Consider the following 18,175-nt stretch of genomic DNA (forward strand, 5'->3'; position numbering starts at 1 on the left):
AACTGTGGGTGTCTGAGCAGAGAAGCTCTGATGTCGTTGCAGCCCCTGGGCCAGAAAGCACCATCCCCGCTGGCTTGGTTTTGCTTTTTTGTTGTTAGGGCTCTGCTTGGTCACTTCAGGAGTTCATCCCACTTGAAGCCTTTGCTCAGCTGGCTTGTGACACTCATAATGTGAGCAGGAGGAAGCACAAATTGAGGATCAAGGAATAACGCTCATCTTACTGGGTTTCAAGCTCAGTTAGACCTGCTGAGTGCCACTTCATTATCAGTGGTGTTGTCTGGGCCATGTTGAAAGATCTGTCGAGCTGGTTAGTGGAAAGCTGCTGCCCTGGGTGGCTCCTATCAGTTGCCACCTCTGCTGCTAGAGCTGTTTCAGCTTCAAAGCTGCTAAAGAAATGGAGGGGTGTTTTGGGGTTTTGGGGTCACATTTTCTCACTTGAGAGCTGGATGGACCTGATGTCAGTCACCATGAAGCCAGGAAAGGAGGTGAGCTTTGAAGGAATGTCACAAAGGTGTTGACCACCAGTGGTACCATGAAGCCTTGCCCACGTGGCACATGTAAAGACCTCTGCAAGATCCTGCCACCACCAGGGCTTAGGAATCTCTGAAGAGGTGAAGTTCTTCATTGCTCCGGATTGTGAGTAAACTGGACTGGTGTCGATGGGGAGAAGTACTTTCCTTTTGCTGGCCAGAGTGCAGGACTCCAACCCCAAGCAAGAAGTCATCTGCAAGCTTGGAAAGGACCAGGACCATCAAGGACTGGTACAAAGACTCAAGAAAGTGAGCAAAGTGATGGTGTTGAACGATGCAGAGAACACAGTGGGTGTGTGGGAGGGAGCTGGTGGATGGAAGAGAGCAGCATACGGTGCTGTCCCCCAGCAGAAACAGGTGACTCCATGGCTTTCCGAGCCCATGTCACGCCTGCAGTGGCCCCTGGGAAGGTACGTCTGTGCTTGTGGGTGCGTCTGTAGTGTGGCTAGTCCCAAATATATGAACACCCGGACTGCCCTCCTGCAGCAAACAAGATGAAATTAAAAACTTCAAACACAGTTATCTTCTCTTGGGGTGTCTGAGCCTCTCAGGATCCCCTTGGGTGGCTTTTTCAGGCAGCTCTTCGCAATTGCGAGGTTGTGGGGTTTTATTTTTTTTTTTAATGAAAAGGGAGATCATTGTATAAATATCTACAGGGATGGCAAGCTTGTGTTGCAATTTGTGGCGGGTGCAGTGTGAAAACCAGCAAAAAAGATAAATCCACTTCTATACGTAGCCCTGGCGGGGAGGTGGCTGGTGTCACTACAATATTGCACCTTTGATGGGTGTTTTCTCACCGGCGCATTTGCTCCAGTGGAGTGGAGAGGCTCATTTTTTAAGCAGCACATAGAGATGGAGGCAGACAGGATGCCTGAAGCATTAGCGATGCTACGGATGCCCTGTTTGGACTTGAGTGTGTCTGGGGAAAACCAGATTTGGTTAAATCAGTGCACAAAAGACAAAATAGAAATCCTGTGCGTGTACTCGGAGTGTTTAAATTTGGTTTGTATCGATGCTACTGATGCTGATACTTTCCTGGATTAAGCATTAAAATAGCCTCTATTGATTTTTAAATGCATCCCCTTGGGATCTCCACTGCTTGGATGTTCCTGCTGGGGAAAAGGGACCATCCGTCAGTCCACCCCTGAAAATAATCCCGACTTTGGTGGGAGGCAGGATCATTTGGCAATTAAAACGCTGTGCCTCCATTAAGCCAGGTCCTCCAAATTGCAGGCGGTGGGTTTGAGCAGTTCTCCTGCGAAACTCGAGTCCTGCTGTCCTGTGGCGTGGGATGGTGGAGCTCAGTCCTGCTCAATGTGGGGCTTTTGCCATAAGCTACATTGTTTTACATCTACATACAAAAAAAATATAATCAAGCCATCCAATTAGTCTTGCCTGCTGTTCTCGCCTGCTTTTCTTTATCATGTTTAAATGCAAACAGTCTTTTAGTGTAATGTAATTAAAAATTGCTGCTTTTTCCCAGGCCGGGCGGGAGCAGGCGTCGCGTTGGAGATGTTGGGATGGCGTTGTGCCTGGTGCAAGCTCACGTATATTGTTTTTCAGCGTTCATCTGCTGTAGCATGGGGAGATATTAGTGTCATACTGGAAGGAAAGCGGCAGGCTATTTCTGCCATCAGACATATTTATCAAGGAATTCTCAACCCTCTGTTCGTACTTCAGGGGGTAAAATCACTCTGGATTAACATCAGGATTTAAAAATCTTTAGATGGAAATCAGCGTTGCAGATGGGTAGGTCAGCTGAGAGATCTGACAAGTGTGGTTTGCTTGCTCTGGGCACTTTCTGGACTACAGGTTTAATGATATCTTGAAGTTTAATGATATATACCCATCAGGGTCCCTGGTAGCAAGGACTCCTATTTACAGCAGCCTCCACCCAGTTTCCATTTTGAAAGAGAAAAAAAACAACCGACTACACACTACAAGCTGCATGAACACTCATGGTTCCAGTAGCCTCATCTTAAGCTTGGATAATCCTAAAAATCCCCAAACGCAACCCAAAACTGGTCTGTGGGGACTCAGCCAGTAGCTCCTTTTTGCTTTGCTGTGCGTTGTGGTGCTGATGGACTAGAAGCATCTGCTGCTGAGCAACTTGGAAACTCCAGTTTGCAAAGCCAAATTAATTAAGAGGCTTTAAGAGAGGAAAAACCTGCCTGTCTTCCCCCTCGGTTTTACACTTGGAGAGCCCCTCGCACCCCGGGGATTACTGCTGGAATGGGGAGCAGTGAAATGGAAAGTTCAGCAGTGAGGCTTTGCATATGATAAATCAAAGTCACAAGGCCAAATATTCATTGGAGGAGCAGGGCATGAAGCTGGGAGGGGGAGGAAAAAAAAGGGGGAATTAAAATCAAGGAAGGTTTTTTATTGAACTGTTGTTCTCCAGGAAAAGGCTAATTGGCAAACAAATATCCTCCTCCAGTGGGAAATACAGCGTCTCTCTCCCCGCTTGCCAGGCTGTTGGGTTTTTATTGACAAAAGCTTTGCATCATCAAAGGGAGTAGTCAGCGCCGGGAGTGATCTCGGAAATGAAGTGACTTAAATCCACGTCCTCTCGGATGGAGAGGGAAATATTTGAGAGGGGAGGTCTCCTGCCAGCAGCCAGGCTGGGGGGTGAGTTGTGTCGGGAGGTTTCTGATCACCGAAGCTGCTCTTTCTGGCTAATTATATGTAACTTGTGATACCCTCGGGTGGGTTTCACAGCTTGGTATTATCTGCATCCTGGAGATGTTTTGTGCTTTGCGTGTTTTCCCACAGCTGGGGCCGAAACCAGTGATGGAAAAGGAGTGGGGCTGGATATTGGCTTGTGATGGGGATGGAGCTGGGATGGAGGAGGATGCTCACCCCGGGGTGCTCGGTGGTGCAGGAGCAGCCCCTGAGCTGCCCAGGGAGTCTTGCATCCCTGTCTTGACTGTTTTTGGCTTCAAGGGCTGCCCAGCCAAGGCTTGACATTGCCAGCCCAGACATCTGCCCTGAGAGACCAGGTTCAGATCACAAAAGAACAACTCTTGTGAGGGTCTTCTCGAAGCTGCGGGCTTTCAGGAGAGCCCTGGGCTGGTGCTAATCCCTCCTCGTGTGTGACCTGTCTCTGAAAGGGCCGTCTCTGCCTCTTTGAGCCCCACCACAATGCAGCACTGGCAGCTGCTGCCCCAAAACAAGAGCGGGGTGAGGGGAACACTAGAAGGGATGGCCCCTCCTGTCTCCTTTCCTTTCTGCTGGGTTTTTCTGTCCTGCCTTTTAAAGCTGGTCTGGGGGCAGGGGGATTCTGCAGCATCCTTCCTTGAGAGCCCCCTCCGCACCACCTGTGCATTTCTGGGAAGGCTTAACCCACCTCCGACAAGAGTTTTGCCAGGGTTTCAGGATGCAAATCATTCAAGATGTTTAAAGGAGGAACACGCAAGTTGACAAATATTTATTCCACCACCAAGCCACCCTGCTTTTTGGTTTGCTAAAGGAACACAAATCTGCCCGGCTGCTGGAAAAAAAGCATGTGTGTGTTTGCAGAATTGGGTCGTTTAGCACCCTAGTGAGCATTAAGAAATATCTATATATTTATATAGGTTCCCAAACTGGGTCTTGTCTGTGGTTCCACGTTTGTTGTCCTTGTTCCTGAAATAAATGGCATTTGCCTGAGCTGATCTGCTGGAGCTCCTGTAACAACCGGTCTGTAGCGGTTTAGAAGATCTGGCACCGGTGCTCAGCTCATCACCAATTAAATTAACCCTGCTGATGGAGAACATGTGACGTCCTTCAGTGTTAATGTGCCACTCACCATCTAGCTGACTGGGAAGCTTCCAGCAAGGTTTGGTTTTTGGTCCTCAAAAACTAAACGAAGTTTTGCTCCAGCAGCATCTTCCTGGTTTGATTCATCAGTGCACCGAGCTGTGCTGGTTTCTGCAATCACAAGGTAAAGGGCTCTGTGGGTATCCCCGATGTAGCTCCCACCATGAAGAATGGATGCTGCAAGCCCTCAGCGTCTTCTCCGTGGACCCAAGCTTATCTCCATGCCCTGGGACAGACACAGTTCTGCAACACACCGGCAGCAATCCCCTGCTCTGGATTTTTGCTGGCTTGCCAAACCGAGCAGCGCTGCCCTGAGTATTGATTTCAGTTGGAAAGCGTTAAGACAAACCTCTTCTCACCCTGCTGTGCACCACGCTCTTCCCCCCAAAAACTGGATTGCAGAGTCAACAGCGCGTGTGCTGCCCTTGGCAGGGAGCTCACTCCCGCAATGGAGAGACACCTTGCAAACCGAGTTGTGATATTCTTGCAGTGTGATGGAGGTGGTTGCTCTTTTTCCTGGGCAGCATCATCAACGCTTCTAGATAGGAAAAATTCTCTCCCCACACTTTTATTGCTTGCAGTAGGTATAAATTTGTTTAGGTGGAAAAAGGAAGGCTTTTTCTGGTGTTTTACAAATTTGTGCAGCTGGGTTCTTTTCCCCATCAATGAATGTATGAGTGTTTACTGGCTCTGTGGATGAAGTGATTTGATTTTTCTTGCTGAATTTCACCATCGAGCCCCTAAAGCTCATCTGCCCTTGAGCAGCATAAACTTCATTCTTGCGAGACAGCAGGCCCAGATGTATACTTCAGGTTGTGACGAATTCCACAGTAAAAGGAAATAATACAAAGAGGAGGTGACACATTCTAGGCAAGCGCTGGGTTTTTGACGGTGCTGGCAGATGGGTCTTTCCAGCAGCGAGCTGAGAGCCTGCGACCAGCTCCTGCCAGCATCCTTTGGGTACCGGGCAGCCTGAGCAAGATTTGGAGATGCAAAACCCTCTTTGTTGAGTTGACTGAGTATAACAGGACTTCTGGGAAATGGGAGGAGGATCTGGGGTAATTCAGGATTTGGCAGATGTATTTATAAATCTATGAAACCCAAGTCTTTGAGATTTGCTTATGCTGAGAATTACAGCTCTTGTGATTTAGCGATGAGTCAGGCTCCTCCTGGCAGCTGGTTTTCCTGCGGCATCACGGGAAGGGTCCTGTCCCCATCCCCTTTCACGGCCGCTGTTTCACAGGTGGATGTACGGGGGAAAGGCAATCATCAAACAGTTTAAAGCCTTTAGGCAAGTGTTTTGCCTTTTTTTCCCCCTCTTGCCCGTACACGTGGATTTCCACCAAACACAAACATTCCCCTCCTGTGTAGACTGTGTGTGGAAACAGCTTTACACTGGAGAAGGGGGGGTTTGGAAGTGGGAATGGAAGCTTATGGCCAAAAAAATCATCCTGGTTGCTTTTAACAGGAACGGCAGTGCCAGGGATACCGGCACCGTGCTCAGCGTGGGGTCTGGGCTGGAGTCGCTAGTGATGGGCTCAGGTCCTTTGGGCTTCTGCATTGAAGGGAAAGGTGGCTCCTGCTTAGAGGAAGGCAACCCTGTTTCTGAGCCTCTCATCCGCACAAGGGCTCTATTTCAAAGTTGTGGGGTTCTGTTTGTTTGTTTGTCTGTTTTTTGTTTGTTTTAGTTAAATAATGCTTAGATCCTCCTCATTAAAGAGAGTTTCTTTGCATCGGCTTTTGTGCAAACACGAAACAGAGCAGCACTTCTTGGTCTCGAGAGGGATGATGGGCCTGAATGCTGCTGCCTGTTTGGAGAATCAGAGCACTGCGCATGTGTTTTTGAGGGCTTGCGATCGGGGCCAAACTTGAGCAGAGGTCAGGTTAGCAGGTGAGGCCGAAGAGGCTGCCAGCTGTCTTGGGTCCATAAGGTGAAAAATCACATTATGTCCAGGGAAAGCTTTCCTGTTTCTCAGAGGATGCCTCAAATGTAGAGCTGGTCTGAAAAATGCTGCGGGAGCATCTGGCTTTTATTGCTCTGGAGATCTGGATGTGACTTATCATGGGAGGAAAATCATCTAGAACTGTTTGTTTTAAAAAAACGATGCAAAGTACAGGGTATTTCAGAAAGATGTACGCAATTTGAAAACACTGTATCTCTGCAAATGTTTGTGTTATTGTAACACGTTGCCATCGTGAAACATACTGCTTTGAAATGGGGTCCATCTTTTTCAAACAAACTGTAATTAGTGGGTTTGATGTGCACCCCAGCACCGCACCATGCGCTGGGTGTTACGTGATGGGAGATGCACCGAGGGAGGGGGCACCATTGCTCAGCAGCGGGATGGCATAAGCATAGGCTGCAATGTGTGGGATGCCAAATTTCTGCCGACTACATGCTGTAAAAAGTGGTCCAGGACACCCGGCTCTAGCACTCGCTTGGGGTGACGGTGTCTTCCAAAACTGCCCACTGAAGCAAAGCACCTCCTGGCCACCGCCAACCAAGAAGGTCACTTTGCACTGATGGAAGACAGTCAGAAATGTCCATCAGTCGGGAGCATCCTGGGCTGCACTGAAACTGTGGGGTGAGAGGATGGAAAGCTTGGTGTGGCCCAAAATCAGCCAGGGCGCTACAGAGATGGTCAGTGAGCATCTATGCACTTGCACAAAAATACTCTCCCCTTATGCAATGTGCTGAAATAAAGCTCCCCATTGAGAAAGAGCTCGCTCAGAATCTTGCCTCCTCGTTTTGGGAGAGGAGCCAGAAAAACAACATGCTAATATTAATATTTGAGGATTTATCTCCTAGCTTCTGGGCGGGTTGGAGGCAGGTGTGAAGGGGAGCGTGCACACTCCTTTTGCATGCGTTTGTACCCTGGCTCGGTATTTTTAGGCTGTAGACCGCAACACTGCAATACCAGTACTGGCTTTAAACCAGCTTGTTGGGGCATCGGTCACAGACAGGCTTTGACAGCATGTTGCTCCACGAGGGCTAATTTAGCTTGCTGAGGAGGCTGTTGAATATGCAAGCAGTAATTGCTGCTCTCGTTTCCTTAAAGCAAGGGCGGAAGCGACACCAGGGTCCAATTTTCTCCTAATGAGTGATTTCATTTAAGCACTGCTTAGGGCAATGTAGGCTTTTTTTTTTTTTTGCTTTCTTTTAGGGCTGGGAAAAACAACAAAACTTGTCTCTCTGTGCATTGCTGAGCTGCAGCTGAGGCCTCTGTGCTGCATGGGGTCCCTGGCTGGTCTTGGTGCCATGTGTGTGTGGGCTGAGTTCCTTCTCCTCCTCCTCTTCCTTCTCTTCCTTGTTCTCCTCTCCCTAGGCTTCCAGGCTGAGCCCGTTGCACACACATTTCCACCCTTGTTTCAGTGAAAGAGAAGTTGTTTGGAAATGATTCAGCCCTGTTGGTCCTTCCTTGGGATCTGGGGTTTGGCTAGAAGTTTCCTGAATGACCCTTCCCATCCTGTCATCTTCCCTGGCTCTGTACAGAGGCAATTAAACTTAATTTATTCTGGCCTGCTCAATAGTAAAGGCCAGAAGGCACCATTAGATCACAATCTGGCTTAAATTTATTGATCTAATTAGCGCTCAAAGGTATAAATGAGAGGTGCGAGCAGGACACTTAACACGTGATGCTGCGTGGGACTGGTCCCTTCTGCTCTCCTTAACACAAGCCTCCAGGTTGCCAGGGGCTGTCAGTTTTTCTCCATGAATAGCTGATTTCTGTAGGATTTGCAGGGAAGGAGAAGACTGCGTAGCTGGACTTTGTTCTGACGGTGCAATCTGTGCTGTCTGCAGATCCCGACGACCTGCCAGGGAGCCGCCGTGTTTTGATTTTGATTCATCGTTTCAATGAATATTCATCAGCCTTCTGAAGGTTTAATGCTATTTGCTTAGTAGCTAACACGTTCTCTCTCTAACCCTTTTTAGCCTTTGTTGCTGATAACCTGCAGCCCACTCAGCCTGCACTATAGGCTGGTTTGGTTTTTTTGATTGTTTATAGGTGAAAATGAGAAACCTCAGTAGCTCCAAAGCTGGAAGCAGCTCAAAAATACCTTGTCTTGGTTGCTACATGACTGTCTGCTTTAAAACCCAAAAGAAAATCTTGCCTTTTGGTCTGTCATTCAAACTCATCGTACAACATCATCAGGAGCGTGTATCTCTGAAGAGCAGGTGTTGTTCTGATAAAAGCTTTCTGTACATTTTGGTAAGCCCAACTCAGAGCTTGCGCATAGCGGTGGGTTTCATGGATGAGGTTGACACAGCGTCAAAAAGGGGATCGAGAACACCCTGTGGAAGAGGAGAAGGGGTCTGTTTGCTCTGGACTGGCATCAGGAGCAGGGTGAGGCCCTACCCACAGACTGGGAATGACCAAGTGACCAAACTTTGCAAAGTTGAGGACGTGTGGGTCAGGACTGAGCTCCTGCTGAGGCACAAAGCGCTGGGCAGCCACCGGCATCTCCCTCTTCGCCTGCTCCTTGTGGCTCTTTAAAACCCAAACCAGCAACATTTTCCACTGCGTTGGAGTGAACAGAGGCCTGTGTTTCTTTGTTTTTTAGTTTCCCTCCCTCCTTGAGAAAAGAAACTCCCCAGCAGGTCCCAAACCCCTCCTAACACCGAGGGATGCCAGCAGGCTGCTAATGGATTTACTGCGGTGCTGGATACCGAGGAGCTGCGATGAAAGAGATTTGATAACAGCTGAAATTCCTCCGGTGGCTACATTTTTCCTAAGTCCAAGATGCTAAATGTGAAATGAGATTTGGGGATGTTTAGGAAGGGTTGACCCTCGGGACTGGGCACAGAGCAGTTGCACAGCCTGGGATTATCCTGCGTGAAGACCCAATAGCCGTTTCACATCATTTGTGCTTCAGCAGATGTGCTAAAAGCTTTCCATCAAATATAATTTCAAGGTTCAGATTCTCTGTTATGTGGATAGAGCCTGAGTTTTCTGCACGGTCCCTGTTTTGGGATGGCAGTGTTTGCCTCACAAGTGGTGGTACAGGGTCCAACCTCAGCTCTGCCCCCAACCTGCCTCCGGTGCTGGCTCTCTATGGCTGTTTATTTGGGTGTCTAAATCTGTAACCAGAGGGGAACAGCTGGCTCCAGGGAGATCAGACACTTGTCTCCAAATACTGACCATTTTTCCCAAGTCTCTTCATAGATTTGTTAATAAAACTGAGTCATCCATATTTCAACCTTCTGTATTAACCTTGGCTGTTTGTCCTGTCTCTTAACATCTCGGCGTCTTGTTTTGCAGAGATAAGATCTGTGGGTGTGTGGCTTTATAAGACAAATGTTTAGGCTTTTTAAAAAGTCTCTACGTTGCTGGTTGACTTTTCTCGTTAGGGTGTTTTCTCTGCCATCCTCATTCCTCATAGGTGGGTCTCCGCTTGTATCATTGACTCGACAGTCACAATTTTGGGGCAGTGTTTGCCTGGTCCTTGCCATTATCAGTTGGGCATGACATGTGTCTCCTGCCCTGAGCTCTGCTCCTAACCTGGGTTTCAGAAATCAGCAAAACCCAGGTGACCTCTGGCACGAGCAATGCTCCACGTAAGCACTGCGTAGGAAAGTCTGAGCTACCGGCACCGTGTGATTTTTATCAGCTCAAATCGCGTCTTGTAAATATTTACTGGAATTTCAAGTAGGGTTTATCTAATTAAAACCAAGCAAAACTTTCCACGAAAAAGAGCCACCCAGCCGGCGGTTGTTGGTGGATGTTTAGGGACACGTTTAAGAGCTGGAGGGAAGAATATAGGATATTTTCTCAGCTCTGCTGCTGTCTGTGGCATCCTGAGCCACATCAAGTCTTCAAGCCCTGAGTCACACATGCTGGGGACCACGTACCTGGTTGCCCCGAGCACATCCAGCTATTTCTGGCAGCAGCCTCCCAAATTTGCCATACCCCTGGCTGGACTGAGACAGGGGCTGGCCTGGCTGCCACAGCACGGGGCAGTCAGTGGGAGTTTGCTGGGATTTGCAGCAGTGGTGGGGGTCCAGGACTCCTCTCTCCATGGGGACGGTGGCACATCTCCCTGCCGCTGCTGGCTTCAGCACAAGGCAAGCAAATGTATCTTCTTAATTCGTCAAGGTTGCCAGGACCGTAAACGTCAAAACCGAGCAGAAATATTTGGCACGTAAACCGTCTCCGCTCTTCCCCTCCGTGCCGAGCGCGTGGGTGGCTTTGGTTCCTCCTCCCCTCGATGGGACGGGAGCTGTGGGGCGGCCGCTCCAGCCTCCGCTCTTCTCTTCCCCTTCAGGATCTAGCGCCCAGGAGGGAGGGACGCCGAGGGTTTTGGCCATGGCCCCAAGGAAGAGGAGCAGTCGGGGGATCTCCTTCATCTTCTGCTGCTTTCGCAGCAGCGACCACCCCGAGATCACATACCGGCTGCGCAATGACAGCAGCTTCGCCCTGCAGACCATGGAGCCCGCGCTGCCCATGCCACCGGTGGAGGAGCTGGACGTCATGTTCACCGAGCTGGTGGTGAGTAGGATGGTTTTTTATGTCTATTTATTTTTTCTCCCTGTTTTTTTTCCCATATTTATAATCTCCCCAGGCTTAGTTTTGAGTTTCTGGGCAAACCTTGGTGTGAAGGAAGCATCAGGGACCAGTTCTGCGCTGAACCTTGGGCTTTGCTCATCCCTAATGTTCTCCCAGTCTGGAGTGGTTTCTCTTTCTCGTTAGAAAGCCTCGATTTCTTAGAGCAGGGCTTTGGGGCTGGTCTGGCTTCGTGCACCTCCAGGGTGATGCGGGGGCGTCCGAGCCGGTAAAGCAGGTTGTCTCCATAGGTGCAAAGTGACTGTACCTGCTGGGCACTCTGTGTTGTAGAAATTCTTGGGTGTGGGCTAAATTGTGATTTGGAGAGTCAGGATACTTTTTCTCTGTCCCTCAATATGAAAACTCTGACAAATATGAATAAAATTAAAAAAAAAAAAAAAAAAGTCAGCCAAAAAAAAGCTTAATTTGTTCCAAGCAGAAACGTTTTGGAGTGGCTTGTTTGATAGACCCAGAGTGCTCCACTCTGAGTTGATTCACCAGTGAAAGGGGTTTTCTCCATGGTGTTTTGATGTGTAGAGGGAGCTGGGAGTTGTGTTGCTGGTCAGTCATACCTCATGGTATAGCACATCCTGTTAGGTGCCAGGCAGCACGGCATTGGTCAGCCAGACCCCTTGCTAGAGGAGACCTCGGGGTTGTATTATGGGAGACTGTTTTGCCAAGATGTCCTTCTCCATGAGTGGGATGTGATGGCAGACTGGGACACCCAACACAGTATGGTGGGGATGAGACCTCCTTGCAGCAGAACCTCTTCTTGCAAAGAAGCAAAACACTGCCAGTCAGATTTGGTTTGTTCAGGTGGATGTGCGCTCTCTGCTCCACATTTTTCTCCACTGATAACTTGGCCAAATCAGATTATCCTGGGGAAATTCCTTCCCATGGAAAACTTTCTCCATGCCCCAGCCGGAGGCGGTGTAAGGGCTTGTGCTGCGGCTCGGCATCGCGTATGCCCATGGTGTTTTCCTTAGCCCGTGATTTTCAAGGCATCTCTCTCAAATTCGTGCAGAGGCCAGGGCCAGGGCATGCCCTGCGGTGGCCCTTCTGCTCTCCATCCCTTTCTCCATGCTGCCAAGATTTTGGGATTTTTCCCCCAGCCAAGGGTGAGAATAAGGCTGGGAGGCAGCTGCTGCTCCAGGGAACGCCGGCAGCAGGAGCCGTGCTGGCTCCTGAGGGCTGAAGTCATTTGTCGGGGGGAACAGTGAGTCCCACCATGCTCCTGTGCAAGCAGCTGCAACCCCCTGGCTCCCCAAAAAACCCATCAGGCAGATCTCAACCCAAGCCAGCACTCGGGGGGAGGGAAACTGAGCTCTGCCCTGTGGGTGCAAGAGGGCAGGTTCCCATTCAGGGGGAGTGAAGCTGCAAATCCACCCTCCCTCTCTACTACAACAGCTCCTTCTTGCTCTCAGTAACCTGTTGGTGTCGGGTATTAAATTTCAGTATTAGTTAAATGGTTTGGAAAGTGTCCCACTGTTTCTGTATAAACCCACTGTGTAACATTTGGAAGAGAGACAGAGAAAGCACTCAGAGGCGCTGGGCTGATTTTTACGCCTGCGGGAGCCCGATGCCACCCGGCCCATCACGCTCGACCTTCCGAGGTGGGACGGCTTGTGTCCGCTCTGTGGGACCAAGCTCCTTCAAAATTCCTTGGTTGTCTCGGTCAGTTGAGTTGAGGGAAGTCAAAGGGGTTGGAGGGGACCTGGAGGCTTTGCCAGCCCGGATTGGTCCTTGGCCAACTCTGCTTTTGCAGCTTATTAGTGACTTTTCTGCCCCGTTTGTTTCCATTACGGACTTGGAGTGGCAGGGGTGGAAGATTTCAGGCTTGAGATGGGCTGTATCTTTGGGGACAGTGCAGCAGTGGGTTTGGTCACCAGGATGGACAATCCTCTCTCAGAGACCAACAACCCCACAGGGTCCCTGCTGTACAGATCTCAGCCTGCTGAGCACATCAAAGGGCAAAACCTCTTTCTTTTTGAAGCCATCCCACAAAATATTCTCTCGGCTTTGGGTGTTTTTAAGTGTGCCTGTTCATCTGAGTCAGGAAATATCTCTAGTGTGAGAAATTAGTGATTGTCCTATGCCAGCAGCAGAGGACCAGGGCAGGAGTTGCAGAGGGACATGGAGGAGCTGACTCCAATGTCAGATAAAGGCTCGATCTGCCTTCCTAGTATGTGTTTCATGACCTGCTCTGTGTTACATGAACACCTTGGATTTTAATTAGAATAGTTAAATAGAATAAATAATTGGGCTTTTATTGTGTGGCTGTGCAAGTGTTTCTCAGGAGGAACATCAGGGAAAAATGGGGTGTTTTATTTTTGCCTGGGTGCAAACAGGAGCAATCAGCCTGTAAGAAATGCCCTATGTCCATCCCAGCTGCAGGGACGTGTCCTGTCCCAGCCAGCAGTACACAGCAGGCAGGGGCTTTTCCCTGGCTCAGTCCAGATGCAGATGTTGTTGCTGTTGTCAATGACTGATCACTGCTTCCTCCCGGAGGGACCTTTTCCCTTTCCCTTCCTTTTCCCCGGACTGGACTGAATGGGTTTTCGTCAGGGTATTGTTGAGATGTCGCTCAAGCAGGCACCGACCCCATCTGAAAGGCTTTTCTTTGTCCGCTGTCCTGCCGGGGCTCTGGCTCAGCCACCCAGGGAGGAGCAGGTGCTGGCAGGGAGGTACAGACAAAAGTGGGGTGTTTCAGGAAGATTTACTAGTTTGCAGCTCCCTTGGCTGGGACAAGGCTTTTCAAATCCGTGCAGCTCTCCTTGCATCGATATTGATGCGTCCCACTGGCTTGGGCCGACAGTGTTTGCTTCCGTCGTGCAGCGATGTGGTACCTGCCAGGCAACATCCATCAGATTTAGGGGATTTCAGGAGCTATCGGTCCTCTCATAGGACACATCAGGAGGATCGCTGTGCCATGGGGCTGCTCAGCCCCGGCGAGGGGGAATATCTGGGCCTGCACGAGCTGCCTGCAAACCAAGAGAACAAAGCTGAGCCATCTGCCACGGCTTCTTTCAAGAGGCTCCTGCATATCCAGGCTAACAATACAGCGTTTCTTCAAAGGCTGAAATCTTACTTGCACGCTCAGAGAAAGCACTTGCAAAGCTCAGCATAATGGTGCCATATGGTAGATCTTGCCGTAACAATCCTCTCTATTTTCTGCCAGCAACAAGACTTTCCACCAGATGGGTAAATGACTGATGTCCTTTATATCTGCTAAACACTCCTTGTCACTCTGAGGTTTGTAATGAAATGCTCTGTGTGTGGTGGTGTGCATCGGCCCTGTGGGATGTGCACTGGGCAGGGGGATGGAGGCACAGGGGGACTGAAAGTTTGCATTTGACGAGTTGCAGCAGCGTCTCCATCCCAGCAGTGATGCTCCAGCAGCATCTCTGACCACCTGGGTGCTGGGAGGAGCTGCCGGGGCCAGGCTGGCTTTGCACAGCCCTGGAGCATGAGGTGCTGCCTCTCCCTGGTCCCACATATAGCTCCCAGTCTGTGTCTCTGCCAACAGAGGGATGGGCCTGGAGGAGATGCTGCCCCAGGTGCCCCTCAAGACATGTCTTCCCAAATACCTGGGCTTTGAGGAAATTCCAGTTACTGGTCCCAATAGGGCTTCTCAGACTTTTCACCTCTGACATGTCATTAATGACGTAGAAGAAATCAGAGCAACCTCCATCTAGCCCTGCATCCTGCCTGTGCTGTGCAGCAGCCCATGTTTAGCCTATGAAACCAGAGCCTCATGTCAGGCTAAACATGAGGAAGAAATTTTTGACACTGAAGGTGGTGAAACACTGGCCCGGGTTGCCCAGAGAGGTGGTGGATGAACCATCCCTGGAGACATCCCAGGCCAGGCTGGACGGGGCTCTGAGCAACCTGAGCTGGTGAAGATGTCCCTGCTCATGGCAGGCGTGGCACTGGATGAGCTTGGAAGGTCCCTTCCCACCCAAACTGTTCTGTGGTTCTATGACCTTCCCCAGGTCCCTCTGCCTGGACTCAAGCAGCCAAAAAGTTTCTGGAGACCTCGGGAGGTGATGCTGGGAGAGGATGTTGGGAGACAGATGGCTGTGCAGTGTCCCCAGCCCCTCAGGCTCCAGATGGGTGCAAACCCTTGCCCACTGACATGGCCGGTGTCACTGACTGCTTTCACCAGAATCTGCTGGACGGAGATATTCACACAGGATCTCCAAAGTGCTGGGCTTTTTGCCTTCCTCTCACGCGACGTGAAAGGCTGCTCCATCCCTCCCTGCTGCTTTATGAAGTAGTGGAAACTCAGGAGCCTGGGGAACAAAAAATAAAAGGTCTCTGGCAGCTTGAAAGATTTATCACAGCATTTGTTTTTGCTGTACTTGGGGCAACTAATGCATTTCTTCAGAGCTGCTCTTTGGACGCTATCTGTTAGGAGATAGCATCTCCCGTCACAGAGATTAATTCTGTGTCGCCTCCAAAATGCTTCATGGTGGTTGATCAGTCTGTGGTTCATGACGTGGGGTGCTTGGGTAAGATGCTCCATGCATAACAGCGTTGCCTTCCCATCCTCTGGGCATGCCGGGATCATTGCTATTATATGCTGGTTGAACAGGGAGTGGAGGGCAACCCCAATGCGAGGAGGCGGCAGTGGTGCGGTCAGTGTGAGCACTGTGACGTGTCAATAGCAATGCCAGGTTGGGAACTCATTGCTGGTGATAACCAGTTTTACTTAGGAGCTTAAGTAATGCGCTTTTCCCTCAGTTTCTAAACCAATAAGGAGAAAGTGTGAGGTTTTGGGCCTTGCAAAACAACACGGCTTTTAAGGTAACAGCTGAGGGATCAGCTGCAAACCCCAGCTTTGCATTTCATGCTTGCAGGTCAGCTGTCATTTTTTGCTGCCTGGTCTTTCCAGCATTAAGGACTTCAGGATTTTGAGAATCACTGAACGGTAGCCAAAGCTGTTTTCCCCTATATCCGCAAAGAAAAGCGTACGGTTTATACCTAGAAAAAATACAATTGTAGTAGCCCTTGTGTTCTGGGCAAAACCACCCCTTTTTACAGAGTTTATCCAGGGCCAGATACTCAGCATGGGGCTCCTGACCCCATCCCACCACTAGCTCCCAAGAGCTCCCTTAGCTTATGAATTGCTTTTAAGGAGAAAAAACAAATTATTCAGTAATATCTGCTTTTAAATTCAGTCTGCAGGGAACCTTGTGCTGTACAAAGCACACTTTTACCAGGCTGCCCAGGTTCTGCTCATTAGAAGAGAACAGCCTGGACCTGCCACGCTCCTGTCCCAGCCCCACCGCTCACAGCGCTTGTTTTCGTCACCTCGCAGCGTTACACCCTCACAGATAATCTCTTAAACATGTGTTTTGATAGGTAAGCATCTGATAGAGAAGTCGCACACCTACTCGGTGTGAAAATAAGTATTTTCTGCCTACCCGTGTTTCACGGACCTGAATGAAGTAATCCACCGAGGAATGCTACGTTTCAACTGAAGCATTTGTGTAATTGCAACATCTGTTACAGCTACAAACTAGAGTGGAGGCTTGCCCAAAAACCATGCTGTTCCCGACCCGTAATTTTACGAAGGAGCTGTGTTACAGCACAATGTGAACCCCAGCTGAAGTTAGAGAGCACATAAGAAACCCCTTTGTTTCCAGTAGAAGTAGAGCTGAAGTGGAAAAATTACATGGTCTACCTGCTAAATGCTTTCCACTTTGCACTTCGTCAAAGAGGAGGCCTTATCCCTGGGAGATGCCTGGGTGGCTCATTCGGTGACCTTAATTGGGACATTCAGGCTTTTTGGCTTGCGCTGGCTCCAGTGTTTCTGGCACAAGTCACCACAGCAGGTACCAACCTCTTTAGATGGGGCAGTGATCTTCTCCTTCCTCATCACTAGGTGTTTGGGTGGTGGTATTGGAGTTATGGGCAGGATTGAGCAGCACGTGGGTTGTGCTTCATCACCAAGCTCAGCAGGAAACATTCTTGCTGGGAATAGCCATATCTGCCTCGTATCCATTTGCAGATGCTGTTTGTACCACTGTAGTATCCGTCGCTGGCAGAGTCTGGGTGTTCCTTGGCATGTGAGCATCACCAAGGTCAGGTTTTGGCAGCTGAGGCTTTCTGCAGCCCCATGGGCAGGTTCCTGCCTGAGCACCCAGTGGTCCTGATTCCCATCAGCTCCGATGTTCAAATCAATACTGTTATTTACAGGGATCAGCATCCTTCCCCAAAACCACCTGACATCTATAAGCCCATCTGATGCCCACCTGCGCTAGGTATCTTGCTGGATGTCAAACCTCGGTCAGAAGTTACCTCCCCATAGGGTGACATTCTGCTTTGCGCCTGCTCAAGTTGTTAAAAATTACCTTAGGATGCTAGGTGTGACCCAAGCCATAGTTGTGGGGAAATGAGGACCACTTGTCCACCCAAGCCACAGGTATGTGAGGAGCGCAATTCCATCCTACGTTGCCATCAACATCAGGCTGTAGCTGGCTCCTGCTCCCCTCAGCCACATCCTTAGGGTCCCATGCACAGAGCGGTAAATCTTGGGCAGTAAATCTTTCAGGATCGAGTTGGTGTGGGGCTTTGCAGCCACTAATTCCTATCCAGCCCCTTCTCAATGCCTTTCCTAGGGTCTTAGCTGAGGAAACCCTCAAGCAGTTTAGCACCAGACCAACCATGCAGAGCTTTCCTAAGCAAGCATCTGCACTGGGCAGGGGACATCTGGAGCCTCACTCGATCCATTGGTTTGACTTCCAACTTCAGTAGCTCTCAGGAATACCAGCTGCAAAGACAGGATCTAGAAACTGTTTGAAAAGAGAAATTGTTTGAGTCCATAAATAGGTGAGAAATCCACATCCAAAACCACCTTATTTATTTGCCAGCTGCGCTGTATTATGGTATAAGGTGCACCCACCAAAGGGCAGTCATACCCAGCTGTGGTTGACTTGAATTTAATCCATTTTAGTGATCACAGTAGTAAATAATGGGCCAGTACACCTTATTTTTTTTTGTTTTGAGGGTTTATGTACAATTGTGTGGAAAAAGCACAGTGGTGATCCATCTGCAGGGTTTCTAGATCTGAAAGTGCTCTTCGAGTTAAAACTTCATTGATGGATAACTCAGACTGTAGAAGTACCCTGTGTTAATTAAAATGGAAGGTTTTCCAGATGATGTCAATGAAAAGGTCACAGAAGGCCAAGCTCAATAAATTAAAAAAAAGGATATATGAGGTTATAGATAATTATTACAACAGAAAAGATTGAGAACCCTAAGTAGATACTTCTCTTCTAAAATACATTAGTATTGGAATAT

At 49.3% G+C, this 18,175-nt stretch overlaps 1 protein-coding gene across 2 annotated transcripts in view; it reads left to right on the plus strand.

Annotated features, from left to right (window-relative positions):
- The window catches only part of DAAM1 (dishevelled associated activator of morphogenesis 1), a 96,960-nt gene that overhangs the window by 27,069 nt on the left and 51,716 nt on the right, over positions 1–18,175 (plus strand). For both annotated transcript variants that reach the window (XR_014184728.1, XM_082059554.1), the window contains exon 3: positions 10,593–10,816. Coding sequence is in view for 1 of the 2 variants with exons in the window: in XM_082059554.1 (XP_081915680.1) it covers positions 10,634–10,816 (183 nt within the window). In the remaining variant the exon portion in view is untranslated. The remainder of the gene's footprint in view (positions 1–10,592; positions 10,817–18,175) is intronic.

The sequence above is a fragment of the Streptopelia decaocto genome (assembly GCF_964273445.1).
Source record: "Streptopelia decaocto genome assembly, chromosome: 7".
NCBI classification, from domain to species: Eukaryota; Metazoa; Chordata; class Aves; order Columbiformes; family Columbidae; genus Streptopelia; species Streptopelia decaocto.